The sequence below is a fragment of the Mauremys reevesii genome, linkage group 18 (assembly GCF_016161935.1).
Source record: "Mauremys reevesii isolate NIE-2019 linkage group 18, ASM1616193v1, whole genome shotgun sequence".
Taxonomy (NCBI): domain Eukaryota; kingdom Metazoa; phylum Chordata; order Testudines; family Geoemydidae; genus Mauremys; species Mauremys reevesii.
Window position 1 is genome coordinate 30,130,822 of NC_052640.1, and position 20,773 is coordinate 30,151,594.

Sequence of the window (20,773 nt, forward strand, 5' to 3'; positions counted from 1 at the left end):
CCCAAAACAGCTTTAATGAATCTCCAAGCCCCATCTCCTAAGCTTGTCTGGTTTTGCACAGCCACGAGTGAGTAACATTTGCACAGAACACCTTGCAATGGAGAAGACTCGTTGCATCATCTACTCCATTCCTCTGTCAGGGCAGGCACTAACCACACAGGAGTCACTGGCTATTACAGTATCCATCTCCTTTCTGATTACATCAAACTAGCAAGCAGGGCCTCCTCACCCGGGATGCACCTGGAAGGGCTGCTAACAAACAGCATACTGCAGAGACAGCAAAGGAAAGGGAGGCCAGGCCAGGCAGGGATTACAAGGGCAACCAGTGAGATCTGCACAGCTCTCAGGAGAGGCTACCCCTAAATACTGTAGTGTAAGCAAGGGTAGGGGGGAAGAGGAGGGAGAGTCCACAGCGTCTGGAGGCCAAAGAAGCCTCCTTTGTACAATGGCATTTTCTAAGGACCACTGAAGAGATCTCAGCACACTCATGTTTTGGGAGATTCCCAAGTGCCCCTGGCTGAAGCAATCAGTGCACAGAGCCATGCAGAGGTTTATGCTTGGATTAGTAGGACAGGATAAGTGAGTGGGAAGAGCAACTGACCAAGTCTGGAGAGAAGAGAGGAAGGGGGTGAAGACAGCATAGAGCAGCAAATGAAAGCCAAAAAGAACAATCACCATAGGGTTGGAATCTGAGATCAGGTCCTTCAGTGTGTCCAGGAAACCCTGGTCCTCCACAAGCTGGGCATTGATGTCATGAAGCTTTGCCACGCAGACTGCTGCTGTCTTGCGCACGTAAGGGTCCTCGTCCTTCAGACACTTCCTCAGGGGCTCACAGAGATACTCAGTTATCTTATCCACCCGGATGCAGCCCATTGTGCGCACAGCCAGAGCACGGATCAGAGGGTTGGGATCCTCACAGTCCTACAGGGGTTAAAAAGGGATGTTAGATTCCTGACACTTCTTTGGGACACAATTTTCAGGCTTGGGGGGGCTGGAGCTCTTAGTACATATTCAGGAACCAAAACAAAAGAGATCTGAATTCCAGTGGTGCCATGCATTGAGTGCTAAGATCAGGTCACTCATTTAGGTGCCTCAATATGGATTTAGGACTTCAGGAATGTGAGTTTGACAGCCTGGGCCACAGTGCAGATATTAACCCCTTAATGCTAGCTGTCTGGATGTTGACATTTCTCATGTAGATACCTGTTAGGTGTCACATGAATGCCAACTCTGCCAAGTGCTTACATACCTTCTGCAAAAGCCATCAAGCGCAACCCTTTTCTTCACCTGTAAGTCACCCCTACACAAAGGGTATTCGGCTTCCAGCATGAACTGGAACTAGCAAATCCAAAAGCATTTAAAATTCTGCTTTGGCTGCATTTTTGCTCCCAACACATTCTCATTCTGCAGCTGCAGACGCCTACAGCAAGGAGAACATGAAGACCTTCTCAGCTGCAGCCATCCTTATTGGTGAACTCTGCTGATGGTCCAGGACAGACATTAGCCATGGAGGGGACATATCCTCTCATAAACTGTGGAAGTTAACAGAAATACAACTGCCATGGAAGTATTTCTTCTGAGCTAAAATAAAGGCTAAGTTTAGCTTCTTCATCCAGTGCTCAAGCCACAGGGAATTACAGCTGATTTACATAAGACCAGAGGGGTAAGGCTGAGAAAGCCAACCTGCGCCCACTTCTTTGGAGCTGGTTAAGTGGCAATTCAGTCTGCAGGCTCCCCAGGCCCCATACTGTTCTCCCATCAAATGCAGTGGGTAGGACTGATGTGAGGGGCACACTCAGTGACTGAATTCCCACTCATAGGGAGATCCTTCCAGGTCAGGATTAAGTTCTTAGGTGGAGTGGTGAAAAGGGAAGCCTAGGACTGAAGGAATATGGTGCACAAGTAAGGGTGAACTGGGTGATGGGTGTGCCGTTTCCTCCTCCCCTAGAAGAGCAATACTAAGCTCACTGAGGAGGAGGAGTGGAAATTCAGTCAGGGATTTTGCTGAATGACTTAGGTTCTGGATACACATGGCAAACCAAGCCTGAGCCCTCCACGATGCAGGTGTACATTGCCACGGTAAGCAGCAATCCCATCTCACCTTTACGAAGGTGTTGACAGCCATAATAGCCATGTCTGGCTGGCTCTTGGCATAATTCATCAGGTACAGGTAGACCAGCTTCTTCAGCTCTAGGTTATCGGTCTGCATACAGTTCACCACATCTGGGAAGAGCGCACTGAAACACAGAATGCCAGCATAAACTACCCCAGTGCTACTGAGACAGGAGATGAGAGAGTTAGCTGGGGCATGTTCAACTTTCACCTCTATAACCAGAGGCATGCATGTGCCCAACCACATATCACCTCCTCTGGCCCTCCCAGCTGCCACAGTATTTCCAAAACCTTTTATGTACCCAAGTGTGAGACTCCACTGAGCTCTCTGAAGGAGCCATTCCAACATCTGGATTTCTTCAGGGATCTCCACTAAGATAAGCTCAACAACGCAGTCCCTAATGGATAAAGCTTGGGGTCAATCTTCCTCACCCCAGAATGCTCTACCCTGGAATTTTGGTTGCAAAGTTGGTTCTCCAATTCCTTGAAAGCTGATCCAGTCTTAATAGACCTTCACTAAATTAAAGAAACCTACATCAATTTTATGTAAGATAGCCAAGGAAACTCTATTAGTGGCTTTTGGAATCTCCCTCAGATCATCTTCAGACAGCTGTACAGCTCTGTAGCACATACAGAAGAGAGTGGACATGAAAAACACATTTTGTCCTCTATTTAAAGCCACATTCCTTGTTCAACCTCTGTTCTTTCCCAACTATGCTCCAGGCTAACTGCTTAGCAGCTATTCCCTTTAGAGACTTGTTCATTGGCAGTCTCCCTTTTAAAAGCATTTGTTGATTCATTCTGGGACTTTGTCTTCACTTTTATAGTCATTAGCCATTTCCCCTTCTTTTACCCTCCTTCCCCTAAAAACTTGTTTGATGTTCTTATATAAAAGATCCAGAAAACCATTTATCAGTGACCCCAGCAATTAGAATCAGTCTACACTATGAGACTGAGCAGGTTAAAGCTGCATTGTGGACTATGTCACATACAGTTTTTAAAAGAACCATGGTTAAGTGTGGAGGCTTGCTTCTCCTCCACCTGCAGCCATGTTGAGCAACCACGCTTCAACACAGCCAATTTCACAGTGAAGTATAAATTCTTTTAAGAGCTAAACTATGTGCTGAACAAAGTCCTGCACCACAAGGAATCATCCAATGGCTGTTCAGACATGACAGCACGCTCAGTCAAAAAGATTGTGCGGTCACATCTTTTCACAGTGTTGAAGGGAAACTTTATTGCATCAAAGATAGAATAGAAAAAGCGAGACAGCAGACACTTCACTTTATACAGCATCCTTCTTATCAGGAACACAGCTTCACAAGGACAGCACTGAATTCCAGAGCTGTAACAGTTCCCTAACAGAGTGCAGCTAGAAAAGAAGTCTATTTTTCTAAGTCTCTGATCCTAGTGAATGAGTGAAAATATTCTAGAGCTGCAGAATGCATGATACGTTGGATGGAGAAATAGCCCTGTGTAAGAGCCCATTGACAGCTTCAGAGCTGGGTGAATGGGCACAAGCTCAGCTTGTGCTATTGCTAACAGCAGAGCCCAGATCCACTTGATTGTTAGTGAGTTTTCCCTTGCAATGATGTTACATCTAAAAAAGCTGGTCAGGCCACCAAGTCTAAAGCAGAATGAGGCTAGAACAATTCAGGAGTAAATCTGGGCGGGGGAGAGACTACTCAGACACCTAGCTCTCAAAAAATCAGTCAAGGTCAGATATTGTTGGACCTAGGAGCTGGCCTATTTGGCCAGTTCTCATTGTTTTAAGCTAACATGCATGCCCCAGCAAATCCACTGAATAGTAATACAGTGCAATCTGCGGGTTGGGATCAGTTAAGGGGGAACCCATACATATGGAATACAGCAGTGATTTGTTATCTGCCAGACAGTAAATATTGACTGTCTTAAAAGCCATTCTTAAATCGCTGTCATGCTCTCCACTGATGGGAATGGATTCTTAAGCTACCATTGTCCTGATACTGCCCAGCCATTTGATGAGGCGCAACAAAGCTTTGAGGAAGCAGAACCCTTCACGATCACAGGAAAAGGATCTTCAAAGTGCTCACACAAATATTTTTTCTTCAGTTGACTCAATCTCTATTAACACTTGATGAAGTTCCAGAATCTCAGACTTTAAGGCTCTCAGCCTTCCCCTGAATTCAAATGGATTCTGCTTGAAACCGTACTCTGCATTGGTGTGTCAAGAAGGTAGCTTCCCTTCAGAGGAATCAGTCATCATTTATCTCAGACTTCAGGGAAACTTCACTCTGGTTAGATGTAGGGATCAGACTCTGGCTACAGACACCTGCTCCCTATGCGCCTCACTTTACATCACACAGACACATCCTTCCCTTCCTTTCTGTACTTTGTGTCTTCTACCATTGTAGCTCCCTGGCCAGGAACCCTCCATCCAATCCTTACATCCTGCTCCTTCAAACGCACCCTCCTCACTCTCCTAGACTGTCTTCCTGGTTCTTGCACTGGCCTCTCTTCATGGCACAGATCACGTCTATGGGAAGTGCCATGTAAACTAATGGTGCTAGGGGCCCTGGCTGGCGTCCTGACCCTTGGGTTCTAGTCACAGCTCTGCTACTGACTCAGTGTGCAAGACTGGACAAGTCACTTAAACATTCTGTGCCTGTTTCCCACATCTGTAAAATGGGAACAGAGCTTTAGCCACCTTTATAAAGCACAGATTTAACAACGAAGGGTGCTAGGTGGTTGTACTGTTACTAGCTAGACCTAGAAGTTGATTTCTCTCATAACCTTGAATGCCTGCTTTTAAAAAGGTGCATATGGATGTGCGAGAGCCCAAGGTCACCACTCCTAAAAGAGGAAGGGGCAGAAGCACCATTTAGGCGTACAGCCTGTGGAGGGAGGGAGGGAGGCCGTATATCTTTAACACGACTGCCTGATGGGGTAAAAGGGAGAGGAAACTGGAAGTGCTCAGCTTAATATTTTATTCTTGGCTCATCATAACAAGATCATCATCTATGAAACAAAGATCTGTCCTCTGTCAAAAAGGGGCTTGTTTGCCTTTTAAAAAAGGTTAAATTTAAGAAAGCAGCAATAATTCCAGTAAGCTAATCTGGAAGCCAGTCCAGTCCTCCTGTAGCTAGGTTACTACTAAAAACAAGCCAAGTTTGCTGGCTGATGGGCTACTTGACCTGAATAAACCGTTCATCTTTCAGAGCAGAGGCTGCAGTGACAGGCAAGCTCTCGCCCAAGACAAAAGGGTAACTGACATGCAGACCACCCACAGAGCCAAAAGGAGCCTTCTGTCATGGAAATGGAGGCTGATCTCAAGAAGCCATAGGCCCCATTATGCAACATTCGGTCTTGATCCAAGGAGCTTTGTTGTTGGGACCTGTAGTTTACATGGGCTGCTATAATCTACTCATTTAATACACATTAGGTGCAGCTCTCAGGTTCTGGGCAAGCTGCCAGTGCATCCCTGCAGCTGGGTATAGTTTGGGCACTCCTAACCCTACAGCAATAGATGGCATCCCAAAAGCGTCTCTACCCTGTGCATGGCAGCGCACCTGACATCTTTGCCAACGGTCATGGAGGCGATCACCTTCTTCACCGCCTCTTTCTTCTTCTCCTTCTTGTCGCTGTTCAACTCTGCCTTCAACTCAAAGATCTCCCCTGGAGAGAAAGAAATTCAGGAGTTAATATTCCCTGCCCTGACAGACTGGGGCAAGCAGTAGGTTTTGGTAGAAAGGTACAGTCAGTTGCTTAGATGAATGCTCCATTTTAATTACCCACAGGAATTGAAAGTAATTGCTTGCCTGTTTCTATTAAATGAAGGCAAAGAGCTCTCTGTGACCCAGGCTAGCAAGGGAGCCCAGCCAGTGGAGTAACATCTCAAGATGCCACATCCAGTAATGGTCTTAGCTTCACCAGGAACACAGCCACAGCCAAGCTACTCTCCTCCATCAGGCACTCTGCACTTCCTGGGCCAATAAGAGTTTACAATAACTTGGCAGAAAGCAGGTGGGCCCACTGGAGCAGGAGCACAATGCACTAACCAGCTCATGGGATGAGAGTTTAAGGTTTGGGCTCGATAGATTGAGAGGCAGTCCCAGCCTCAGGGAGCTATGTGCTCAGAGAGAGCACAGCTTGCATTTGCCAGTTCCCCACTGGCTAGCTCAGAATCGGTGTCACTGGGATCCAGAAGGAGAGGCACCTAGCTGGAAGCAAAATCAAACACAATGGAGGAAGAAGTGGGGGGGGGGGGGAATATATCAGGATCCTGTTACAGTTGAAGCTAGACAAATTCAGACTGGAAACAAGGTGTAAATTTCTACCAGTGAGCGTAATCAACCCTTGAAACAATTTGCCAGAGGTTGTGGTGGATTCTCTCTCACTGGCCATTTTTAAATCAAGTTTACATTTTTGTTTTTGAAGATATGCTTAACCAGGAATTATTGTGGGGCTGTTCTCTGGCCTGCGTTAGACAAGAGGTGAGACTAGATGATCACAATGATCCTTTCTGGCCTGCCCATCTATGAATCAGACCTGGTGTTTCCTCTACAAAAAGAGGATCTGCAAGGGGGAACTCGGCAATAGCCAATGGGTAGCTCCTCACTGACCTTCCCCTTCAGCTCATTGAAATACACAACACAGTAACTCTTTGGTCAGTATTGTTTCATGTGTGCAGAAATGGGAACTGCCAACACTTTCAGAAGGGAACTGAGAGGGTGTTGAAATTTCACTGTGGCGTCTAGGAATCTGTGTGTTTCTCTAGCCCCAACTATCTAGAGATCTCAAAGCATATTAGGGAATTAAGCATCAACATCTTTGTGCAAGAGGTATTATCCCAGTTCTTTAGAAGGGGAAACTGAGGTGAACAGACAAAATCTAACTGCACAAGGGCTACAACCCAGGCAAGGCATGAAAAATCCATTCACCACTGGAGAGAATCTAGGAATAGAGGAGGGGTGGCAGAGGAAAGCACTACACCATCAGTTACTGCAGAATTCAAGTTCTCATTGTAAATAAAACGTTTCTAGAGATCATGTTGTTAAGAACACGCTCTGAGCCTGACCTGTCCAGAACTGGCTGCCTGAGTCTGTCTGGTAGACATAGCACTGCGGTGGGCATTCCAGAATCTCTCCTAGCCCAGCAACTATAAAAGGCTGGACTTTCTACCAAGGTGTTATCCCTGAGCTTCAATGCCCACCCAACCTTTCCTCTGCTGCATTAGGTCAATTACTACTTGTCTGGTAAGTTCTGCAAAGCTGGAATCCACTCTTCCTGAGTCAGTCCTAAGTCGTAACTGACGCTAAAGCTTATCTCCAGTAGCAGAATCACCCCCACATGATCAGAGCGCGCCAGTCCTACACTGACAGCAAGAGCATTCTGAGAAAACCATCCCCAGACTAAGGCAGGAGATGGTTGCCAATGGTTTGCTGGGTGCCAGCTCTCACTCTCCTCCACAGTTTTGAAGGAGTGGCGTTTCCGAGACAACACGCTCAGCTCTCACATGGCTAAGTGCAGTGGTCTGACTAAGGAGCGCTAGACCATTCGTTTCTGATTAGCTGTCCATCTCCCATAGAGCCACACACTGGTGCTAGCTGACACGTGGCAAAAGTAGCAAGGATACAAGTCTCTATTTTTCTACTCATCTAACCCAGCCTGACAGCACCATGTGCTCTGGGTCCTGAGGTCTCTCTGCCAGCTCATTCTTCAGCAAAGAGTAACAGGCTGTGCCAAACTCTATAGGATGGAAACGGGGGACAGGGATTGGATTAGGCGTGTGGAAGACTGCGCCGGGGGGATGTGATCTACAACAGTGGTCTCCAAAGTGGGGTGCGCAAGACGATCCGGGGGGGCACGGCAGGAGGAGCACCGCTGGGGGTGTGGCCAGAGGCAGGAGGAAGGGAGCAAGCGGGGAAGCTGCCCTGCCCCCCACAGGCAGGGCCACCCGGAACACAGGGGCTTTAGAGGCTGCAGGGCCCTGGGCGAAGGGGGCCCCGGGTCCCTGGCCTCCAGCTCTAAAGCCCCTTTCGGAATGCGGCCCTGAGTCCTCCGGCCTGTGGAGGAGCAGGGCAGCCGCACAGCCAGGGGCCGGAGAGAAGCGGCACTTTCCCCTTCACAGCCGGCTGGACAGAAGCGGCACTTTGAAGGGGAAAGCGGCGCTTCTCTCCGGCCGCTGGCTGTGCGGCTGCCCTGCTCCTCCGGAGTCCTCCGGCCCGTGCTCGCAGGGCCGCATTCCGAAAGGGAATTTAGAGCTGCAGGCCAGGCCCCCGGGGCCCCCTTTAGCCCAGGGCCCTGCAGCCCCTAAAGCCCCTGCGTTCCGGGTGGCCCCCCCGGGGGGGAGGAGATCCCAGAATCGTGGCCATGGGGGCGGTGCTGCAATGCGCAGAGCCTCCTGCACACCCCCTGCACCAAACAGGAGCTGCCCCAGGTAAGTGCTCTGCACCTCCTGCCTGCCCCAGCCCTGAGCCTCCTCCCCCACCCCTACTCTGAGCCCCCTCCCACATCCTAACTCCCTCCCAGACCCAGCACCCCACCCTGAGCACCCTCCCGCACCCTAAACCTAATCCAGACCTTCAAATCGCTGCATCAAAGTGTTAAACCAAGATTTTCAGAAATAATGAAGCATATTCAATCACATTGCTCTCACTAAAATTATTAATAAAAATAATTTTGAGAGCAAAAAGGTTTTTTTGTACCGTTAAATACAATAAAAATTTTAAAAAAATATTGTTTATTTCATCTTTATCTCATCCTTTTTTAATTTCTGTTTTTTGTAGGTCTTATAATGTACATACTATATTAGTATAGTAGTATGTGTATAAATTATACACAAAAATACATATACTGGGGTGCGTGCTCAAAAAAATTTTACTGATAGGGGTGCGCGATCAAAAAAGTTTGGAGACCACTGATCTAGAACATTCATTGCAAAATTCAGAGTCAGAGGACACTGACACACCATTGTCCCCACACATCCACCATCACCAAATGATGCAGTCATATGCACTAGATACAAAGGTGCAGGGCCGCCCAGGGGGGCGCGCGCAAGTGGGGCAATTTGCCCCGGGCCCCACAGGGGGCCCCACAGTGGGGTCCTTCACTCGCTCCAGGGCCCCCGGAAAGCTCTCGCAGGGCCCGGGGCCCCCAGAGCTTCTTCCGCTCCAGGTCTTTGGCGGTAATTCGGCAGCAGGGGGTCCTTCTGCTCCGGGTCTTTGGGGCACTTCGGTGGCAGGTCCCGGAGCAGAAGGACTCCCTGCCGCCGAATTGCCGCCGAAGCAGGGGCCCCCCCGCCATCGAGGACCCCAAGCCCCCTGAATCCTCTGGGCGGCCCTGCAAATGTGTATGCAACTAAGGCCACAGCAACAGAAAGAATATGCTATTGTCACAGGGTAGAGGGCCATTTTGTTGCTATCAATGTTTCACTGGGATCACAGCTCCTAAGCCCTCTTTTTAACTCAACCTTCCCACCTTTCACTGACAAGGGGTAATTACAGCCTCTGGTGGAGGGACGGAACAGCAAGACACTCGACTCCATTCATTTACATTATTTCCTTGGTTTGGCAGATACTTAAATTTAGCATCCTGAGAGCCACCTGCACTGCTGCTTCAGTGGTTAGTGAAGGTTTCAGGCCTATTGGGATTTTCTGCCAAACCATTTTAACAAGTGCATTAAAGAAACAGGCCATCTGCAAGGGCCAGTCTGACAGCTGCACTGATGGGTGTTACTAAGCTGCAAAAGCTGATAAAAGAACAGTTAAAAGGCTTGTCTTGGTTCACTGCCAGGCCATTGAGTCTGGGTGACAAACTGCTTTTGCCACCCAGGAGCTAGAATATGATCTGGAATCTGTCAGGGGTTCGAAAGCCTGAATGATGGGTAGAGTTTTGTCTGCAGCTAATGAGCAAGTTGCCAACCCCACCTGCATGCACAGCGCTCCTACACCTGTTCACAAAATGGAGATCCTGCAGCTCTCACTCAAAGGATGGGAGAGAACTGCTCACATGCCAGTCATCTAGCTTAGCACACTGCATGCAAGCAGGAACAGAGTTATTAAAAGCTTTTAACCATTAACCAGTTTCTTTCCCCCTCTTCATACTATATAGTTCCTGTTACTAAAAATTCCTTCTGCATCTGAATCTTTAGGATGGCAAAGAACGCTAAAGTGGGATGGGGGAAATTGCTAATCAGGACTTCGGAGGTTCCCCAATTTGGGAACCGAGTCAGACCCACCCCTCATTGTGGAAGTGAGCAGGGCTTGTGCTAACAATCCCATGCAGAGGCATCCTCCTTGGGAACAGTCGAGAGGACAAGGAGGGATGTTGGGAAGCATGAGTAAAGCAGCCCACGCATGCACGGTTACCTTTCTTTGTGGTGGTGAAGTACTTGGAGTCTGTCATTCTGGCCCCTGGTTTGCAGTGCGTCTCTGAGGAGAGAGAGAGAGAGAGAAAATGCTGACACCTGGATAACCCCCTTGCTTTTCTGCTGAAGCAGCGACAGCAGAGGAAGCACTGGGAGGAAAAAAACAAGAAGGGGAAAGAAACTCTGCTCTCCCTCAGGAAAAGCAACAAGAACATGCGCACGGAGCAGGGTGCATCTCTTCCGGAAAGGACAGGGAGCCACACACATGGCAGGGTGCCTAGGTACTCCTAGCCCTCAGAGGAGGGTCAGTGAAGTAGGTCGCAGTGTATTTCTCCCCTCCCCCCCCCCCCAAAAAAAGGGGCAGTGAAGGAAAGCTAATGTCAAGTATCAGACATTAGTTAGTCTATAAGGTGCCACAGGATTCTTTGCTGCTTCGAAAGCTAATGTGTCATTACCCCAGCTGGCCCATTTTGGTGGCTCCCCAGCGGGACTGGACGGTAATGGTCATCACTGCTGCTACCCCAGTTCAAATCCAATGTACCTCAATAGTGAGCAAGCCTCAATACCAGCTTGCAGTTCTGCAGAGTGACTGGGAGACATCCACCACACAGCCCATCCCAACTGGTGTTAACTGGCCCTCTTATCAAAAGCCTCAGAGAACTGGACTGAAGAGATTCAACTCCCCCTCTCACCTCTAACACGATGATCCCCTCCCCCTCAGTTCAGGGGGCAGGCACATCAATGGGGCATTGTGGGAGGGAAGTTTGTGCTGCCTGTGCTGTGTTTATTTTGTGGACAAAGAAGTATTTCTGCATCCAGTGCTGTCATGTTAGCACTTTTCATGAACAAAACACAACCTGAGGCTCTTAGACAAACTGCTGCATTGCAAAGCTTTATGGGGCACATTAGCCAAACCAGTCTCGGCGTAGCAAGTGAAGGGGGGAGCAGCAGTTTTGCTGGGGACTAACCAAAAGTAGCTTGACTAGTGCAATAATCCTCTGTTTACTTCATTCCAGGCAGGAAGTTTTATGCCAGTGAAGATGCACACCGAGCCCTTCCCCCACCCCACATAGCAAGTGGTTCTCAGAAGAGAGAAGGGACAAGGCAAAACTGATGATGAAATTAGTTCCAAGGAAGCCTCCCTCTAGGGTAAGTGTACAGGAATAATTGCAGCTCAAAACATAGTGCAAGTCTTCACCTCTGTATTCACAAGACATGGTCCTTTTCCAAGTCGCTAGCACCAGGCACCAATTCTGAAGCACTGTTCCCTTAAGTTCAAGCATGTAGTACTCAGCCAAGCACTTTAGGCCATATTATATAATCCCAAACAGCTGAGGTCAAGTATCGGGGTAGCCATGTTAGTCTGTATCCACAAAAAACAACAAGGAGCCCGGTGGCACCTTAAAGACTAACAGGTTTATTTGGGCATAAGCTTGGTTTTCAGGAGTCCCTCAATATACTAGATAAACGGAACTTAGGGCGGCACTGCCAAATTAGGTTGGTTCCACAAAAAAAAAGAGTTTTTATTAATACATTTTTCCTCAGGATTTTTTTTTTTTCAAAAAAACAACACTCTTCTAGTGTAACTTCTACTCCTGGGAATTCCAAAAAAAAAAAAAATAAAAACACAATATTTAAAATTTAAATTTTTTATTTATTTTACAATATATATACCAACATAATCACACTGCTTTTCTCAGAATAGGACATTGGGTCAGACCATCCCTGCCTTCAGACAGTGGCCAGCTGCCCAGAGACAGTGACCCAGAGGAAACAGGAAATGAGGAATGAACAGAACAGTACATGAAATTCCAGCCCCAATTTCAATTTCACAAAAAAACAAAGACGGGATTATGACTTTATTTATTTTTGTTTATTTTTTAATATTTTTTACAATGAATACAAAGGATGGAGAGGGAGGAGGACTAGAGCACTGGGAACTCTAAAACCTCTAGCCCTAACAGTAATGACTATTTATTTCTAGTATTTATCAAGTTATTAGTGTTACATATCAACAAGTATATACAGCATAGTGAGGCAAGAAAGCAAAGGAACAGGCAAGGGAAACTGAGGGCTGGGGAATCATCACACCATCTCCAGGCTACTGACCATCTCCAGAAAGGTCAGTAGCAAACAGTCAAAAAAAAAATTTTTTTTAAAATTTTTTTTTCAGTCCATTTAGACCAGTTCATATCACCTTTATTGGCTACACCATCCTTTTAGCCATACTGTCTGTCCCTGTACTCCACAAATTTCTGTCTTGATTGATTGCCTGCTCTACGAAACCTCTAGGTGCCTGGAACCACCCGCGCGCTTCTGCTGCTTTATGTGTCCTCTTGACTGCAGAAATCTTTTCCTTTTTTTGCCCAAGAGAGTCATTTTTCTGTTGAAAAAAAGAAATCAAATTGAAGAAAGTGTGGAAGTAAGAATCAGTGTTGGAAACCAAGGAGAACAGGGAACAGGAGAGAACTGTGGTTAGTTTCACTGTCCCTGACAAAGGGAACAAGAAAACAATGTAAAAAGCCATGTATTAGGGGCCACAAAATTATTAACACAAAAGAAGAACTTACGGATCCAAGAATATTTCCACCATCCATTCCCAATTTTAGACAGCACATCCATCTGGGAGACATGCATCTGGAGACACAGAATTTAATGACAGTGCCCCCATCTCCCCTGTGAGCTAGGTAAAATGTGAGCTAGGTTATAAATCAGGAAAAAAGAGGGACAAACAAAGGGCACACAGCAAGTAGCAGAGCAAGTGCAACAAAGTAGCAGGTGTCCCACTAAGTCTTGTATTTTAGCTCTCTTTTCAACACACTGTCTTTTACCACATTTTATATTTTTATTTTAAATTGTTAATTATGTCTTTTTTAACACAAACAAATAATATTCAGAAAAATATTCAGAGAAGGAATTTGCACATGTAAATGTAAAATCATTTGCTCACATGGCATGGCACAGCACCGGTACTGCTCAATCCACCCCATAGATATAGGAAGTGGCGGTTCAGGTTAGAAAGCGGTTGTTTTTGTAAGCCGCTGTTAACCGGACAACCGCTCAAAAAAGCTCTTAAAAAAGCAAAGGCTCGGCCTCTGCTCCCTGCTCCCTCCTCCCCAAGCCTCCTCTCCCCTCCTCCTCCCAATGCTCCCCCACGAATCAAATGTTCAAGGGGGCCTGGGAGCAAGGAGCAGGCAGGAGGCAGGCAGGGGGGGAGGGGTGGGAGAGGAGAGCACCGGAGCGCCCGCCCCCCCTGGCTCACCCCCCCTGCCACAGCACCAGCGGCCGCGGCGCCGGCCAGCGGCCAGCCGCCCCGGTGCAGCCCGGGCTGGCCCAGCCCAGCCGTGCCCAGTCCCAGGCAGCCCGCCAGTCCCAGCGGCCGGGCTCTCGGGGCTCGGGCCCCTGGCCTGAGTGCCGGCTGTGGTGCCGGGGCCCGGGAGTCAGGCCCCGTGCGTGGTGCCGGCCAGCGGTGCAGGGCGGCGGTCGGGTGGGGCGGATGGGTGTGGGGGAGGTGGGAGGGGCAGGGGGGTTGGGTTGGGGGGGGTGTGGGTTGGGGGGTGGAGAGGGGCAGGGGGGGGTCAGGGGGGGGGCAAGGGGGGGGGGGGCAGGCAGGGGGGAGGGGGGGGGGGGAGGGCAGGGGGGGGGAGGGGGGGGGGGGATGGGGGGGAGGGCAGGGGGGCAGGGCCATGGGAGGGGAGAGGAAGGGGGGGGAGGCGGCAGGGGGGGGGGAAGGGATGGGGAGGGGGGGGGGGGTGGGGGGGGGGGGGGGGGGGTGGGAGGGGTGGGGGGTGGAGTCCCGGGCGGGCACGACCCCCTCGTGGGGTGAGGAGGAGGGAACCAGTTGTTAATATTTTGGCAGCTCATCACTGGATATACCCACCCTGCAGTTAGACAGCCATGGCTGACCAGTGCCAGCTGACTCAGGCTCAAGGGGCTTGAGCTAAGGGGCTATTTAACTGTGGTGTAGATGTTCAGGCTCAGGGTGTAGGACCCTGTGAGGTGGGAGGGTCCCAGGGCTCAGACTGCAGCCGACGCACAAAGCCTAGCCACTGGTAAATAGCCTCTTAGCTGCAGATTCAGGAGCCCGGGTCAGCTGGCATGGGCCAGCCGCTGGAGGTCTAACTGCAGCACAGACATACCCTTTGAGAGACAGAGTAATGGCTCTGTGTGGTGTATTCAGTAAGACTGAACATTTACCTTTCCAGATGTCCTTGCTTTTATGAGTTTAAAGGGAGGAAAAGATTATTTGTGCCTAACTTCTCTTGGATTTAATCAGCATCTTCTTCTGCAGTTACTAACTGATTTACAGAATGTCAACCTTACCAATGAACTGCATTGAGCTTCCAGACTATGCTGCGGCACCTTTTTGCACATCATTGCAGATATCCTATTCTTTGCAGTAAGACAATAGGGAGGATTTGCTGCAATCCCTCTGTCAGCATAGGACTACACTGCTCTTATCACACAATAGTTATACAGTCTTACATTATCATCCTTGCTTCAAAATAAGCTGTAGAGCAACACAACTGCCTCCTGGGTAACTTTTTGTCCCTTCCTGTGAAGCAGCTGGTACAATCCCATGTTGGAGACGAAATGGAACCCTGGTTTGACCTGTAGGAAACACAGGAATTGCCAGACATTCCACTATAGAGCCAGAGGCATAGGGACTGTGTGTAGCACAAGTGACCAGACACATAAAAGGAGGAGGAATTTTGCCACAACTATGGCTAAGTGGTCCAGGTCAGAGGTACCATGCAATAACAGCCTGGACACCAAAACAGAACAGAGTCACCAAGAATGATTCCTAGTATCTAGGGCAAGACCTATTGGGCTCACACCTGGGGCTGTCATGTCACTAGCTAAAGCAGCTAGCTCCCTCGTGCTCCCTGGTCTCCAGCTCTCAGATACTGCAGCGCATGCTTTCACATCCCACCGTTAGCTGGCTGGGGCACCACATCTCCTAATGCTGAACCTTGGCAGAAGCAAAGAGGGGCAGAAATACCGAAAGGGAAGGAGCGTGCAAGATCCTGAAACAAGCTGTTTTCAGAGCAAGTGTGAACAGATTGGAATCAGTTGCTGTGATCTTGCTTTTGGCTTCCCAGCTCCAGACTTGAGAATAATTGGAGTCTGTGTAAGGGGTCTGGTATCCCACGCTGCAGTAAAACCAAACTCTAAGTAGTGGATAGAAATATAAAACCATTAGCTCAGCGTCTGGCAGTGGTTGTGAGAACAAACAGGATGCAGGTCCATATCAGAGGATTCTGTGGCTGTACCTCCAGTCCTGTAAACTATATCACAGGAAGAGGGGAGGGACACCGGTAACAAGGCATTTCGGGGCAGCAATCCGGCAAGATTTCAAAGAGAACATGACTGATGTTTATATAACCCTAATGAAGGTAAATTCCACAAGAGTCTCTCATTGGGCATATCCCGAAGCTAGGATCAGGCAATGAGTGTAGGGGGAATTCCTTAGTGCAGAGGGCAGCGTGTTCCCCAAGGCAGTGGAGAAGATTCACTACATTAACTAACTATTTTCATGAGCACTTAGGGAATGGCTACAGGATACAAACTGGACAGGTGGGGCGATGGATGGAAGTGGGTCATATTACTGGGTGGAATGAAACCGATTCGCCTACGGAAAACAATTCAGAATGGTGGCGTGTCAGGATGCAGAGGATCTACAAAGAGAAAACGTCAAATATGGAGCTGAAAGGCTTGACCACCAGCTTGGCTAAAGGAAGCCAGCCGTTTAGCAGTGTGAAGGACTGCTTGGCAAATGCTTAGCACTTAGCCAGCATTTTTCATCAAGGATCTCAGTGCTGTCTACAAAGGTGAGGATTAACCTCAGATTAGACAGACAGAGACAAGTGTAAGCAACACATCACATCATAGAATATCAGGGTTGGAAGGGACCTCAGGAGGTCATCTTGTCCAACCCCCTGCTCAAAGCAGGACCAACCCCAACTAAATCATCCCAGCCAGGGCTTTGTCAAGCCTGACCTTAAAAACCTCTAAGGAAGGAGATTCCACCACCTCCCTAGGTAACCCATTCCAGCGCTTCACCACCCTCCTAGTGAAATAGTGTTTCCTAATATCCAACCTAGACCTCCCCCACTGCAACTTGAGACCATTGCTCCTGGTTCTGTCATCTGGTACCACTGAGAACAGTCTAGCTCCATCCTCTTTGGAACCCCCTTTCAGGTAGTCGAAAGCAGCTATCAAATCCCCCCTCATTCTTCTCTTCTGCAGGCTAAACAATCCCAGTTCCCTCAGCCTCTCCTCATAAGTCATGTGCTCCAGCCCCCTATTGTTGCCCTCCGCTGGACTCTTTCCATCCAAGGCCATAAAGTGAATCGTAACAGAGTCAGGACTGGAACTCAGGTATTTGGACTGCCAGTCCTCTGACCCACTTAACCTAACCACTAAAAGTACACTGCCTTTCAAGCAGACATGTCTGGCTAATTAGCTTCTGACATCACCAGCATGCTGTACAGAAAAGAACCCTTTAGAGACACTAGCTAGAGATGCAGCTGGCCTCAGAACAAGTATATTCTATGTGTGTGGCCTCTGTTGCTTGGCTTTGTTCTAGCTACATATCACGGCCCAGTCTCTCTCCTCTTCTGCCACTTCCAAAAGAAGAGGTCTTAACATCTCTGTAAAGGTCTATTCATCCTATTCGTATGCATGTGTCATTACTGTATTCAAAGTTATGAATATTGGCTGTGTACTTCCTTGATTTCTAAGCAGCCTCAGTAAAGCATTTGGTCAGCTAAGGACAATGAATCTTGGAAGGCTTCAATCTACATAAGAGGGAGGGGTAGCTCAGTGGTTTGAGCATTGGCCTGCTAAACCCAGGGTTGAGAGTTCAATCCTTGAGGGGGTCACTTAGGGATCTGGGGCAAAAATCAGTACTTGGTCCTGCTAGTGAAGGCAGGGGCCTGGACTCGACCTTTCGAGGTCCCTTCCAGTTCTAGGAGATAGGTATATCTCCAATTATTAAAAAAAAAAGTCTACCTGAGGACATTCAGGGTAGCATGTAAACAATGGCTGCTGCCTGTAAAAACTGAGTCATGCATGGACCATTGACTTGCCCATGTGACTCCAAAACTCCATCTTGGAGCTGGACTTTGCATAGGAGAGAGGAGAAAGTCTCCACCTACAAGAGAAAGTCTATTTAGACCCCTCCATTTTGTCCTCAGCTGGCTCAAGAGAGCCTCTCCACCTCCAAGGATACCTGAAAGAAACTGGAACAAAGGACAGTAACTACAGGGGGGGTGAGTGACTGCTGAACCCAGACTAGAAGGAGACTAGTCTGTAAAGGGAAGCTTACTGGACCACCACTCAGGGTGAGATTTTTGTCTGTATTCCGTTCTTACTGTATTAGACTCAGACTTGTGCATTTTATTTTACTTGGTAATTCACTTTGTTCTGTCTGTTACTACTTAGAACCACCTAAATCCTACTTTCTGTATTTAATAAAAGTCACTTTTTACTTATTAACCCAGAGTCTGTATTAATACTGGGGTGGGGAGAGGAAGGGAACAGCCGTGCATCTCTCTCAATCAGTGCTATAGAGGGCGAATAATTGATGAGTTTACCCTGCATAAGCTTTATCCAGGGGAAAACTGATTTATTTGGGGGTTGGACCCCATTGGGAGTTGAGCATCTGAGTGTTAAAGACAGGAACACTTCTCAAGTTGCTTTCGGTTAAGTCTGCAGCTTTGGGGAAAGTTGTTCAGACCTGGGTCTGTGCTGGAGCAGACTGGTGTGTCTGGCTCAACAAGACAGGGTGCTGGAGACCCAAGCTGGCAGGGGAAGCAGGGGCAGAAGTAGTCTTGGGGGGTTCTGTGATCCAACCCGTCACAAGGTCACGTTCGGTATACTCTGATTTTGGCCATGTCTGTGGACGCATACTCTGGGTACTGCAATTACACTTCGTTTCTTAGATCCACTACATACAGGGACTTCATAAGGCAACAAAGTGATACTGAACTCTAAAGCAACTGATTTTTGTTGACCTATATTTTTTTTCTTTCCCAAAAAACTTTACAATGTTTTAAGACACTCAACTTAGTGAGTTAAAAGTGTTTGTGGCTTAGAAGCCAGTATCAAAACTGACAGCACAGCTTTGACCTAAGAATTAGTACAGACTATCTGAACTCACTAAAATATGAAGTCAGGAATCCTCGGAGTCAATGCACCACATCAAGTTTAATGATGCAGTTAAGCCAGTCCCGAGATGCCAGAGGTTCCTTCTACTCATTACTGGCTGCCCAGATGCAAATTAAAAGCCCTTTCCTATGACAGCAATTGATAAAGGAACTGTTTTAACAAGGCACTGGAGCTAACAAACAGGCTGTAATGTCACAAGCTGCAAGAACTCCTGCTGAACCCGATCCCCAATGGTGGCGGCAGCAGCAGCAGGTAACTCAGTGCTCTGTTAAATGCTCTGGGATACCCAGAGCACGAGCAATGCTAAACAGAAACCACAAGTTGGGGGTGGGAACCACATGAAGGTTGCAGCACAAACCACAAGCTCTGGTTTCACTCTATAAACTCTGCTAAATAAATGGCTCTAACCTAAGTAGCCGGTCCTTTAACGGAGCTTAGGGTGGACCATGCTGAGCTTTTAATGATAGTGCTGACCTTCCAGAGAGAGAGTGGAAAGGAGTCAGAGAAAAGTGAGCATCTGAGGACAATCAAGATAGTGTTTAGTCTCCAAACAAATACAATTACCAGACTGCTTGTAAAGAAGCCTTCCTAGCAAACTAGGCACAACAAGCAGAAAACCTGAAAGTCTGCCACTGACCTGCAGCAAGTCACGTTAAAGCTCTGTGCCTCAGTTTCCCTTGTGATCCTTGATTTATCTACGTAGACCATAAACATTTTGGGGAAGGAACTGAATAGTACAGTAAGTCCTCACTTAAAGGCATCCCGGTGAATGCTGTTTCATTGTTACATTGCTGATCAATTTGAGAACATGGTCATTTAAAGTTGTGCACATAATGTTTTTTGGCAGCTGCCTACTCTGTCCACTGCTTGCGGAAAGAGCATTCCGTTGAAGGTAGCTGGTGGGGGCTTGGAACCAGGTTGGACCAGTAGCTCCCCCATCAGCTCCCCTAAGTTGCCTGTGTGTCAGCCACCCAGCAGGCTATCAATTGCCGGGCAGTTCAGCTTTCCCTCCCCTCATTACATAAGAACGGCTGTACCGGGTCAGACCAAAGGTCCATCCAGCCCAGTATCCTGTCTACCAACAGTGGCCAATGCCAGGTGCCCCAGAGGGAGTGAACAGAGCAGGTAATTATCAAGTGATCTCTCTCCTGCCATCCATCTCCATCCTCTGACAGACAGAGGCTAGGGGCACCATTCCTTACCCATCCTGGCTAATAGCCATTAATGGACTTAACCTCCATGAATTTATCCAGTTCTCTTTTAAACACTGTTATAGTTCCAGCCTTCACAACCACTGCGTGAAGAACTTCCTTGTATTTGTTTTAAACCTGCTGCCTATTAATTTCATTTGGTGACCCCTAGTTCTTATATTATGGGAATAAGTAAATAACTTTTCCTTATCCACGTTCTCCACATCACTCATGATTTTATATACCTCTATCATATCCCCCCTTAGTCTCCTCTTTTCCAAGCTGAAGAGTCCTAGCCTCTAATCTTTTCTCATATGGGACCCGTTCCAAACCCCAAATCATTTTAGTTGCCCTTTTCTGAACCTTTTCTAGCACCAGTATATCTTTTTTGATATGAGGAGACCACATCTGTATGCAGTATTCGAGATGTGGGCGTACCATGGATTTATATAAGGGCAATAATATATTCTCAGTCTTAGTCTCTATCACCTTTTTAATGATTCCTAACATCCTGTTTGCTTTTTTTGACCGCCTCGGCACACTGCGTGGACATCTTCAGAGAACTATCCACAATGACTCCAAGATCTTTTTCCTGACTTTTTGTAGCTAAATTAGCCCCCATCATATTGTATGTATAGTTGGGGTTATTTTTTCCAATGTGCATTACTTTACATTTATCCACATTAAATTTCATTTGCCATTTTGTTGCCCAATCACTTAGTTTTGTGAGATCTTTTTGAAGTTCTTCACAGTCTGCTTTAGTCTTAACTATCTTGAGCAGTTTAGTATTATCTGCAAACTTTGCCCCTCACTGTTTACTCCTTTCTCCAGATCATTTATGAATACGTTGAATAGGATTGGTCCTAGGACTGACCCTTGGGGAACACCACAAGTTACCCCTCTCCATTCGGAGAATTTACCATTTATTCCTACCCTTTGTTCCCGGTCTTTT

The 20,773-nt window shown here is 47.7% G+C and overlaps 1 protein-coding gene across 3 annotated transcripts in view; it reads right to left on the minus strand.

Annotated features, from left to right (window-relative positions):
* AP1B1 (adaptor related protein complex 1 subunit beta 1) overlaps positions 1-20,773 on the minus strand; it is a 79,684-nt gene that overhangs the window by 46,623 nt on the left and 12,288 nt on the right. For all 3 annotated transcript variants that reach the window (XM_039504968.1, XM_039504967.1, XM_039504966.1), the window contains exons 2-5: positions 10,461-10,523; positions 5,661-5,766; positions 2,102-2,237; positions 676-921 (exon numbers count right to left, since the gene is read on the minus strand). In XM_039504968.1, the coding sequence (XP_039360902.1) occupies positions 676-921; positions 2,102-2,237; positions 5,661-5,766; positions 10,461-10,497 (525 nt within the window). In that variant the 5' untranslated portion in view covers positions 10,498-10,523. The remainder of the gene's footprint in view (positions 1-675; positions 922-2,101; positions 2,238-5,660; positions 5,767-10,460; positions 10,524-20,773) is intronic.